The sequence below is a fragment of the Bactrocera neohumeralis genome, chromosome 6 (genome assembly GCF_024586455.1).
Source record: "Bactrocera neohumeralis isolate Rockhampton chromosome 6, APGP_CSIRO_Bneo_wtdbg2-racon-allhic-juicebox.fasta_v2, whole genome shotgun sequence".
Lineage (NCBI taxonomy): Eukaryota > Metazoa > Arthropoda > Insecta > Diptera > Tephritidae > Bactrocera > Bactrocera neohumeralis.
Window position 1 is genome coordinate 37,156,848 of NC_065923.1, and position 12,334 is coordinate 37,169,181.

The 12,334-nt window shown below is 39.1% G+C and overlaps 1 protein-coding gene across 1 annotated transcript; it reads right to left on the reverse strand.

Annotated features, from left to right (window-relative positions):
- Positions 1-1,400: 1,400 nt before the first annotated feature.
- Positions 1,401-2,557, reverse strand: LOC126761520 (fat body protein 2). Its single transcript, XM_050477809.1, has 4 exons — positions 2,402-2,557; positions 2,106-2,333; positions 1,856-2,029; positions 1,401-1,778 (listed from the first exon to the last, which is right to left on the reverse strand). The coding sequence occupies exons 1-4, from the start codon at positions 2,495-2,497 to the stop codon at positions 1,497-1,499; spliced, it is 780 nt and encodes a 259-aa protein (XP_050333766.1). The 5' UTR covers positions 2,498-2,557; the 3' UTR covers positions 1,401-1,496.
- Positions 2,558-12,334: the final 9,777 nt, after the last annotated feature.

Below are 12,334 nucleotides of genomic sequence, written 5' to 3' on the forward strand. Positions count from 1 at the left end.
CAAAAGTTATATGAATGGAACTAAAACTGTTCAAGACACTGGGTAGCGAATGTGTGGACCCCAGAGTCTATAGTTAACTTTTTACGGAAAATATCGGTCAATATGTGAGATGTATAATTAAAAATTTGAGAGAATCTTTTCCTGTTGATGGTATCTCTGTGTACCAAAAATTATTTCAATCGGGTCAATACTTCCTTTAGCCCCGACATACCTAATAAAAAGATTTTCGAACCTCCGACTTTATAATGCATATATCGACCAATATGTGACTTATCCTAATAAAATTGGGAGAGCATATTTTTCTAATAACGGTGCAAATCGGGTGAAAACTCGCTCTAGACCCTATAAAACTACCAAGCCTTATGTACCTGAGAATATTACCCCGGCTTTAATCCTTGCAAGTTGCAAGAGTATGAAATGTTCGGTTATACCCGTCCATAGTCCCTCCTTACTTGTTATACCCTGAACAGGGTATATTAAGTTTGTTACAAAGTTTGTAACACCCAGAAGGAATCGTCGGAGACCCTATAAAGTATATATATAAGTGATCAGTATGTCGAGCTGAGTCGATTTAGCCATGTCCGTCTGTCTGTCTGTCCTCAGTTTTTAAGATATCGTTTTGAAATTATGCAAACGTCATTTTCTCTTCAATAAGCTGCTCATTTGTCGGAGCGGCCGATATCGGACCACTATAACATATAGCTGCCATACAAACTGAACGATCGAAATCAAATGCTTGTATGGAAAACTTTCACATTTTACAAGATATATTCACGAAATTTGGTATATATTATTTTCTAAAGCAACAATGTAATCTCCGAAGAAATTGATCAGATCGGTTTACTATAGCATATAGCTGCCATACAAACTGAACGATCGGAATCAAGTTCTTATATGGACAACTTTCACACTAGACAAGATATATTACGAAATTTCGTATAGATTATTTTTTAAGGCAACAACGTATTCTCTAAAAAACTTGTTCAGATCGGTTAACTATAGCAGCATATAGCTTCCATACAAACTGAACACATAGTTACTAACAGAAATGCACCTGTGAAGGGTATTTAACTTCGGTGCAAATAAAACAATAAAAAATGTCCATATAGGGACTTGATTTAGATCGCTCGATAGTGATCTGACACCATGGAGCAGCTTCTTGGGAAGGAAAAGGCGTTTGCACAATTTCAAATCGATATCTCGGAAACCGAGGGACATGTCTAAATCGGCTCAGCTCGTCACGCCGATCGCTTACATATGTATAAATTTTATGGTATAGGGTATGCTTTTGGATGTTACAAACTTGGTGGCAAACCTAATATTACCTGTTCAGAGTAAAAAAGAAAATTGACTATCAAATATACTCCTATATTACGCAATGAAAGCTTTTTGGTGCTGTTTTCAAAATTTATTGTTTGCCTTTAGAAAATCTCTTACTTTTTTGAATTTTTTTCGAGAATTCTAATTGTTTTGCCGAATCAGCGGTATCGTCGAATTTACATATGCCAATAGTTGGTTGGCATCACTTCCTTTAGTTGACCCATGTTGCACAAATAGACAGCACCATTTTTCATCACCTCCATCGCTTTGACCATATTCATCGCACACTCATCAGGTGATTGCTGTTTGGCTTTGTCCATCGCTTCTACCAACTCTCCAACATATGAATGCTGACCCATCACCGACTTCTCGCGTAAATTCATCATCGCTTCACTGGTAGTAAGACCAGGGCATACAACAATGAAAGCCACACCTGTGTGTTGGTAATGACGCTTGTCCTAAAGAAAAAAAAAATTATGTTATCGATATATTTGTATATTTGCAAAATACAGGTATGCATAGAGAAAGAACTTACCGCCATTGAGCGTGTGAAACCAATGACACCGTGCTTGGCAGCGGCATATACTGGGAAGGCAGGTGCCGGTTCCAAACCGTAAACGGAGGCAATATTCATCACAATACCGCCTTGACCCATTTGCGTTTTATCCATGTACGGCATACTCAACCAAACCATATTCATCATGCCCATCTAGAAATATATATGTAGATAAGTTTTCCAAATGAGTATGAATTGAATTTCCGCTACAAAGAGACTTCGTTTTTACCAAGTTCACGCCCATTGTGGTTTCCATGTCCTTGTCGGCCAAAACGCCTGCACCATTAATCAGAACATCGATGTGTTTTATGACGCCCATCACTTGTTTAACAGCTTGTTCCATGTTGACGCGGTCCATCAGGTTCATGTGAACGAACATCACATTGACTGAGCTATTTTCCGCTTGTAGCTTCTGCATCATCTCCATATTCTCCATGCGACCCATCACAATCAGGTGCTATAACAAAAGATACAGATATATATACATATTTTTTTGTAATTGCCATATTTCTGATTTCGACTTACGCTTATCTGCTTCTTCATCAGCATATGGCAAACTTGGTAGCCAATACCGCTGAAGCCTCCAACATAGACGACATTTTTACCGCTCAAATCGAACATTTTGTACTTAATAAATATTAAAATTGAAAAATCTTCACAGAAATACTTTGCTTATTTTGCAATACGCTGCTTAGCGTTAGACTATGAGTTCCTTCGGCGCAGCATCGTCTTTTATAGCCGCCCATTGTTCCAGTCGTTTGTAATCGAGCGATACTGTAATCAGACGTCCAGAGTTTTGGTGTGTGGAGAGACGAATTATATTGATAAGCCAGGTGTGCACGAAGTTTACTTAGAAGAACTCAATGAGTTCGCGGTGATGATTGACCCCGGTGGGTGACAACACACAAGCATCCTCTTCTTGTCAATATTCTTATGCATGTGTATACTTGTATGTATGTATGCACAAGTGTACGAACATATGCCTAAAATGCGATAATTTATGCCTCTAATCGCATTTTAAAAGTTGTCTCCGCCTAATTGTATTTATCGCCTTATTCCATGAGAAGTGCAATAAACTGACAGAAGGTTAGGGTCAAATGCGCAAACATATAGTAGAGCCGAAATAGACTTAGTGTGGCAGTAATAGACCTCGGTTAACATGAATTTAACCACTGCACCAGACAACCCACCCACAACAAATAATTAAGGGGGGTATTGAGATAGAGAAATTCAAATGCTGTTATGTTATGCTTTCGGATCTGAACTTCGAAATTTGGCCTCTAGCATACATGTTCATGAGCCTCTCTAACTACATGACACCCATTGAAGCAGCGGATGTATGATATCGTCCAGTTCCGTGGACTTAAAGGATTTGAATGTGTTAGCGCCCTTCTTGAAAGTCTGAAAAGGCTGTACCACACCTACAACACTTTCAACTTGATAATCTTCAAACAAACGCCTCCAATGCTCGCTACGTCCAAAAGTGACTTTCATGACCGTTGAGTCTTAATACCCCTCTGATGCGTCGTTTCTGCAGGCTGTGAAACACCTGCCTTGGCATCTGTCAGGAGGATTTACGGAGAACTACATTATAGAAGGTGTAGCAGTTGATTGCTTTTGCGACCATTGAACTGCTTATATAGGAGTATTCGCGATTAGCGATATGATTCTTCGGTTCTCTTGAGCCTGATCTTCCTACAGTCTTGAGTTGGTGGAGATGGATTGCAGTATGGCAACATTCTCTCTCTATGGAGAGTTCGACAAGAAGCCAATCGATCGGTCGATTTCTCGTTGAGTTATGATGTCAGCAATTTTGAAAAATGTCGTTTCGAGAAAAACGCGTTTAAAGTCTCACTTATATTGTATAAGTTTGCACCACTGAGCGGTCGCTGTTTAGAACGCTGCCATTCAAAAACTATTCAAGATACGACCTTGCGGATTTCACCGGATATTTTGGAATATATGTACATATAAACTATCGAAAAAGCAAAAAAAAACAGAAATTTGTTTGAAAGTGTTACACTGGTATAGCCCCTTAAGTTATTACAAACTGTATTCTGTGCGAAGTTTGTAACACCAAAAAGGAAACGTCGGAGACCCAAAAAATATATATATAGAAATGTTCAGTGCGATGAGCCTTGTCTGTCTGTCTGTTTTTATATACGCAAACTAGCTCCTCATTTTTTTAGAAATCGGTCCGCACATCATAAGAAGCTACTTGACGCATCGTGGTCTTATCGGACCACTATAGCATATATCATAGACACCTTTTTTTATTCCTATGAAACTACATTCGATGACATTATGTTTAGAACTCGATTTCTTCTGCGTGGTCACCACGGGCACGCTTGCAGAAGTCCAGAAGCGGAACACAATTTTCGACGGATTTCAAGCATAAATCGGCCGACAATGCTGCAATTTCACGTTCGATATTCTTACGAAGTTCATCAATCGTCGATGGCTTGTTGGCATAGACTATAGACTTAACTGAAATAGTCTAACGGCGTCAAATCGCACGACCGAGGCCGCCAATTGACTGGGCCATTTCGTGAGATAACACGTTCACCAAACTTGATTTTCAATAAATCGATTGTGACATTCGCTGTGTGGATTGTGACGCCGTCCTGTTGGAACCACATATTGTCCAAGTCCATATTATCCAATAAGGGCCAAAAATATTCAGTTATCATTAAGCGTAACGTGTAACGCGCCGGTCTTGATCATCATGGAAGAAGTACGGCACATAAACCGCACCAAACCGTAGTTTTTTCGGGATCCAATGGTGACACATAGAGTACGTACGAATGTACTTTCACAGGTTTAATGAATTTCATTGATATCCCAAACCGTTTTTATTTTATTTAAACATAAATTTGGAGCGCTTTTATTAAAAAAATGTTAAAATTGAGGTCACTGACTCCGAATTTCGGTAGTAACTTTTAATAATTTTGACTCGTTGTTGGCGTAATATAGCGTCGTTCGCTATCCTTATCGGTCTCTTTTGTAGTGCTCTATTGAAGAACCCTATATAAGCTATTTATTTTCACTGCCTTTTTAAATAAAATTAAAACTTCATCAAATTTTTTATCAAGGATGTATTTCAGTATCATATAGTAGGGGTTCCACAATATCGATTTTATTTCCAGGTATTATGAAGAGATTCCATTACACATGTACTAAACGTCTAACCTAACGTATTTTTCCGTCAGTCAAAAGTATAAATATATAGTATAATATATAAAAATTCCCACAAACCGATGCTATACTAAATAGCGAACATACAAGCAGATCTTTTGGAACATTTTGTTTTGAATCTCTCCTATATATACATATATAATGTAGCTACGTTGCTATCACTGAATCCGAAGTTCATAAACATATATGTACATTAATTAAAATCTTAAGAGAGGGAATAAAAATTTCAAAGAAATAATAATAAGATGTAAATATATTCAACCAATTTATTTGTTTTTTTTTATAATAAATTCAGTTCTGCTTTTCAGCTCCTGATTTTTATTTTAACTAGGAAACCATTATAATAATTTTTTATCTATCGATGTCCGGGGGACTGCATCCAATGCGAATTGAACATTTACCATTGACACAAATCAGTCTTTTCATTAAATTAATATGTCATCAATCAAAAGTGGTTAGACCAAAATTTTCTATTGGACCCAATGAAATAAAATTCAGCTGTAAAACTGGAATGGCTTTTCAAAAATTATGCTTTTTCCATACTAGATTTTTCCAGCTCAAAATAGAGACATAATTCTCTAATAAAATTTGTATTAAAAAATCAGTTATTAATAAAATATACTGAACAACTTCAATATATTCTTACGATTTAAGTGGCAAAAGGGCTCATAATTGGTTTGCGCTATACCTAATTCTACCAAGAAACAAATTATTCCCAAGTTAACCCCGTCCCCTATCATATCGCAACATTTTTCGCGATTTCTAAAAAACGCCAGAACATCTTAAATTGTGAGATTGTAAATATTGCTGCCACCGTACTTGTACCGGTAATCTATATTACAGAGAAAGGGGTGTCAGATGAGTAGGCTTAAATGGAAATGCAAAGCGGTGCTTAGGGTTACAACTCCAGCTCTTCGTCTGCAATAGGTAATTGTCCGAAGTGTGTTATTTCGACAATTTTGGATCTTTTCCGGAATTTTGTTGCGGTTACCTTTGAACGTAAGTCCTCTATTTCAGGCTCTACGCTATTACTCGGAGAAACCATGTTGATGATCTACTAAGACGAGCGAAAATCGAAACAGCAACCATCTTCACTACTGGAGAAAAGATAAATATCGGACGATATGACTCTTAATTGGCCGATTTCTCAGATTTCAACTCATTACTGGTAGTGATGAGAAATATTAGTTGCGTTCTCTTATTATTGAAATAGTTTTTAATTTTATTCTTGGTAAGATGCCCACCGATATTTCGCTCTTCGAGTGCCTAACATAGATCTGACCACTACTTACATATGTCCGCTGTGCTTTTTGTAGACAGCCATTCACAGTTTGTTGCCTGATGTGTTCCAAGTATACTCGTACTATGTCTGGTTTGTGCTAAAGCTGAACATTCATAGAGAAAGTGGAAAACTGTTCCCTATTTCCTTTCTAGCGTTCAGCTACGGAAAATATTGTTATAGGGCTTACCCATTAACTTGCAGTTGGTTATTGATTTCTCTCTTTTGATCGTCCGCAACGGGCCTGCTATTGACTCCGTTTCAGATTTGTTTAAAAAAGCTCATAGTTTTGTCAACTCGTCTGCTGCTTTTTCGTTACTGAAAATTTTCCTGTGGTCGGGAACCCAAATTAAGCACAGGTGGAGTTGACTCGCCAGTGAGCTTAAAGCCTTCCTGCATGTGTTAACTACAATGAAATTAATTAGTGACGTCGACAAAGCCTAGCCAGGCAGCACAACCGTTTATATGATTGCTTTCTGTATCCTCCCTTAGTTATTCAGTAGAGACCACAGATCTTCACTATACATAGTACTTCCGCTTGGAAGATGGTGGCTGATTTTGGTAGCCGGGTAGAGAGAAAGATTTTGAGATCATCGAAGTATGCAACCGTACCTGCTCCACAGTCCATTTGGACCCGTCGATATAGTAGATAGAGATTGCAACTTCCTCTTCTACCAAACTTCTTCTCCATTCACATCTAGAGGGTATTCTCACCCGTACCTGCTATAGCTTAATTTGCTGTTTTGCCAACGCTAATCTTTCAATTTAGTTTAGTTTCGCTTTTAATCCCCAGATATTATGCTGTGGTTGTTATGCCACCCAGTGAGCGAAGATTAAATTGAGGTATTTTAGGTTTATTTGTGAAAAAACATCAGTTCCGTTTTACTAGGGTTAACGTTGTTTGCGGCCATTACACTCTACCTCTACCTTCGTAGAGTTCTTTCCATAATCTCACTGATTGTGGCAAAAAACATCTCCGATACCATCAACAACATATCATCTGCATATGCTACTGCTTTAATCATTTCTCCATTAAGTTAAAGTTGTATTCTATACAACGCCACCACCCATAAAAGTAGGGAAAAGACACCTCTTTGAAGAGTGTCTCTGTTTACGAAGCTTGTCTGTGTCGCTGAACCATTCAATGCTTTGATCATTCTGTTCCATATATCACTTAATGTAGAGCGATTTGTGTTGATCGACCCTTTATGTATGCATGTTCCGTATTTGATTGGGTATCCGCTAGAATTGAACTTTTGTATAAATCTTTTAGCCTTTCTTAAACCTTAAGCAATATAGGATATGAGGCTTATGAGTCTAAAGTATTTTGCGTTTTCATGTTCTTCTGCCCAGTTAATGTAGGAACGCCACTTTTCCATCTACTTAGAATATAGTTGGATGCTGACCTTATATATCTTTTCTAGCCTTGGTTACCATAAGTTCTTCTAGCTTCTGTAACATTATGGGTGTAAACCTCTCTAAGTGGCAAAAAGCATATAGCATAAAATGTATATAAAGTACATGATTTTTTTCTTGCTTCCTATAAGGTCGGATCGGTCTGCTGTATTTGTAGGCAACCTGGCAGTATCTCCACAGCGGTTTACTGACTACAAGGGAACTGTCTTTCCAGGAGTTCCTGTAGAGATTCTTCAGCAAAGAAAGTCCAGACGCCACCCCTATTCCTTAAGTAAGATTTATTAGACAGAATCTTACTCAGTCTAGCTAATTCTTTGCAGCCTTCTATCGATGTGCAAAAAGATTGTCAAGAGTATGTCTCTGCTTTCCTAACTGCTTTTTTGTATTTCTTCAAGATATCCTTGTACGGTTGCCATATTTTGGGCATATTACTCTCATAGACCGTTTTCTAAAATAGGTCCTTAGGGTTTTAAGGTCCGGCAAGGCGACGACTTTCACTTTTTGAGGACGGTTAACGGTGTAGATTGATTGAAGGAGGTGGTTAAGATCTTTTCTAACGTTTTCACCACTGCATCTAAGTAGTTCTTGAGCTGTATTCTTGAACCTACTTGCTTCTAATCTCTTTGTAGTTATCTTGGTAAATGTACCTTATGATGTTTTCCTGTGGTTTTGATATTGAAGGGGAAGAACTGGATTTCTCGCGAAATTGGCGTTGGTGCTTCACCTTATGATATGTCTTGCATGGCTACACACTTTATTGGGATATCCTCTCTTCTGTTCTTCTCTCTTAAACTTATTAGGGGTGTACGTAGTATGTCCCTAACATGGGCCAAGTAAAACGTTATCAGACATCAGAAGAAGAATAAAGAAATGCACTTATATATTTTTATAGCCCGTTGATTGATCTGAGCGCATCTAAGATAATTTGTCATTTACTTTTAACGCCAACCCCCTTAGCAACTGGCCGGCGCCGTCGACCCCTTTCGTGTCGTCTTCGTTAGCCATTTTGTCGTCTTGGAATATCTTCAATCTGGCCTTGCAGATACCGAAGCAGATTTTATAATCAACCTTCGGAAGAATCCCCAACGACTCTTCGCAAATGGGCACCAATATGGGTTTGCTTGCTTTATTAGCCTTTTCCTCCTTGATCGGCTGCTACGCATCTATACCTGATATAGATTTATTCTGCAGAATGATGCATCTCAGGAGCTTCTAGCCTGACTCCTCCAGAGAGGGCAGCCAAATGAGAGCACGAGGCCTTCTTAGGATATCCTTTATTTTAAAGAAATCCCAGAATGCTCTGCCACACAATTGATTACCCTGTAACCCCTAAGGATTTCTGAAGAGTCAAACTCAGAGTGGGGACCTGCCGGATTGTCGAATACGTTGTCTAAAATTAGGTTCGACAATCTGAAGTCGATCTTTGCTCGGTGAGGTGGAGGTGACGTCTATGACGACCATCGCCGAAATGTTCTTACTGTTTGCTGCACTCTTGCTGCTCTTGAGCAGAGTTCCCATCGCTTTGCGTCTCCGAGGGATTTCATTTTTGTGATACACTCCGCTTATTTTTTTCAATGGGAGTTTCTAATTGCTTTTTTTTTTCAGGAAGCTTTCATACTCCTCCACTATAAGTTCTGTGGAAGTGCCGGCAGCCTGGTCTTTGCTAATCTTTCCTATTATGAAGACTGCCTTCTGGTATCGGCTTTTCCTCACCTGATTTAGGGATTTCTTTCACTTTCCTTGTTGACCCTCTACTATAGCCGCTAGCTGTATTTCTTGCTGTGTTCTCTGTATTCCAGAGGCTGGTACACCCAGAAGAACTCTTAATCGTCTCCTGACTGGAGGCGAGGAGGGTGTCTTCCTGGAGTCCAATAAGTCGTTGTCTTGGCCGTTGTCAAAGCGTTGGTCTGTTGTTGTCTCCATTTGTAGCCCCACGAGTAGGCCGGAAGGGGTTGGTAGGCGTAGCCCGCAGGCCCGGTATGCGTTTCAAAGGTAAGGCAGAGTTAGTAGATGGGCGTAATCAAACCGGCCACGCCCACAAAATACCATTAACCTATAGAGTGTCGTAACTTAGCACTAAATTAAGCAATAAAACTCTAATTTCACACTTGAGGGCAAAACATTTTGGAAAAGTGGGCGTAGTCTCGCCCTCTAATAGATTTAATGAACATACATATCTCCTAGACCACCAAAGCTACAATAATCAAATACGCCTATAATTCTTATAAAATCTATTACCGACAGTGTTAAATAGAATTAAATCGGATGATAAACACGCCCACTCCACATAAAACAGTACTGTTAATAGCTACTAAAAGCGCGTTAAATCAATAACTAAACAGAGCCCAAGATGGTTTGAAAGGGTTATATACGAGCCGATATATGTAGAAATTGGACGACGGTCGTGGCATCGCCCACTATTAGTTAAAATCACAAATCCCAGGTTCTGCTCGACCGATTTCAACCAAATTCGCTACTTAACATTCTGCTAAGATTCTTATGTCACAATGCGAAAATGAGCGAAATCGAACTGAAACCACGCCTACTTCCCTTATAAAAAAAATTTAAGTTCCACCTGGCTCTTTTCAGTGTACAAATAAAGAACCAATTGTAATATCCTCAGCGTAAGCCATCTTATAAACTGTCCAAATCCAACAAAACCTGTTCCAAGCCCCTAGGTACCGAATATTACGGCAAATATCGGTCTATGTGTGAGATACATAATTGAAATTCAGGGATAATCTTTTACTGACAATGATATGTCTCTGTGTCGAAATTGGGTTGAATCGTGTCAATACTTCCCTTAGCTTCCATAAACTTCCAAGTGCATTTATAACGCAAATATCGGATAAAATTGAGGAAAAACTTGACCTAGCCGCCATATAACATCCGCGTGACTTTACTCCATTTGCAGCCGTTGTTTTGTAGCGGCAAATTCTGCCAAGTTGACAGTCCTTGACCAGATAAAAAACATTTGGGTCCGTTCGGATTTCGTAGACCTGACTGGGGACTTTACTCCATATGACTGGTAATGGTATCTAAGATAGCTTTTATCGTATATGTATATCTAAAATTGCTTGTACTCCGATCCTCTGATTTACGGATGGTTAATATCGATAGTATCGAATTTCAAAACTTCAACCAAAATGCAGTTGAGTTGAAAACCGCAATAGTTCATCAAATTCACCACATAACTACGGGTTACCCACTCGAAGTGTTACCAAATTCAAACTGCTATAACTACCACACTATTAATGACAGCGCGCTTAAATTTACACCAATAACAAATCATTCCATTGTTTACAAGCGTACAAAAACATTTTAGTCTGTGTCGTGTGAAAAAAAAGTTATACGTGATGGAATTTAAACGTAATAGTGTGATTGCTTTATATTTGGCTGGAAAATCACAAGCAGCAATTGTTCGTCAGCTAAAACATCTCGAAGTGAACAAAATGTTTGTGTATCGCACTATAAATCGTTACAATGATACTGGCAGCATCGCAAAACGCCATGGAGGTGGTCATAAGAAAACAGCAACATCACCTGAGATGATTCGAAAAGTGAAGGCTCGACTTGAACGAAATCCACGTCGAAGTGGCAATCAAATGGCTAAAGAGCTGAAAATTTCGCAAAGTTCAATGCAACGACTGTTGAAAAATGAGCTAAAGGTCAAGCCTTACAAGTTCCAAAAAGGACACAATCTTACACCGCAGCAAAAAAAGTTAGACTCGAAAGAGCGAAGGAGTTGTTACACTTGCACGAACGTGGCGAATTTCCGAACATTGTGTTTTCTGATGAGAAGAATTTCCCTATTGAGCAATACATAAATTCTCAAAATGACCGTGTTTACTTGACCGAACGCACGTACGAGAATTTAAGCCTACGAATGGCCACCCGAAGTAATTTCCCATCGCAAGTGATGGTATGGGCTGCCGTGACCGCTGATGGGCGCTCTCCAGTCGTTTTCGAGCCTTGTGTCAAAGTAAATGCGACTTATTATCGTGAAAATATTTTGGAAGGTGCTTTAGAGCCGTGGGCACGTAAACACTTCGGCCGGAAAGAATGGACGTTCCAACAAGAATCGGCGCCGTCACATAAAGCGAGAATTAACCAAGAGTGGTTAAAAAATCATGTTCCACGCTTCATTTCGTCGACACAATGGCTTTCGAATTCAACAGACGCAAATCCGATGGACTTTTCCATCTGGTCCATTTTAGAGAGCAAGGTGCGGACTAAAAAATACACCAGTATGGATGCGCTCAAGAAAGCGATTGTACGTGAATGGGCCAAAATACCACAAGCTCACATTCGTGCAGCATGCAACTCGTTTTTTGACCGTTTGAGGGCCATAGTCAAGGCAAAAGGTGGCCATATCGAGCTAAAGTGAATGGATTCTAAATTTTTGATTATTTTCATACATTTTTGTCATTGGAATCAATAAAAATATTATCAAACTAAAAAATTATAGTCGTTTGAATAGGTAACACTTCGAGTGGGTAACCCGTATTTAGCTAGAGAAAGGGAGGCTACTTGGCCAAAAGAGTCGGAATCAGTTTTCAGCCGATCCA

Bases quoted from the DNA above. Each gene is read 5' to 3' on its own strand.
- LOC126761520 (XM_050477809.1), bottom strand. From the start codon at position 2,497: ATGTTCGATTTGAGCGGTAAAAATGTCGTCTATGTTGGAGGCTTCAGC. The intron at 2,334-2,401 runs GTAAGTCGAAAT...CTTTTGTTATAG, and splicing joins TGATGAAGAAGCAGATAAGC to CACCTGATTGTGATGGGTCG. The intron at 1,779-1,855 runs GTAAGTTCTTTC...TTTTTTCTTTAG, and splicing joins GTTTCACACGCTCAATGGCG to GACAAGCGTCATTACCAACA.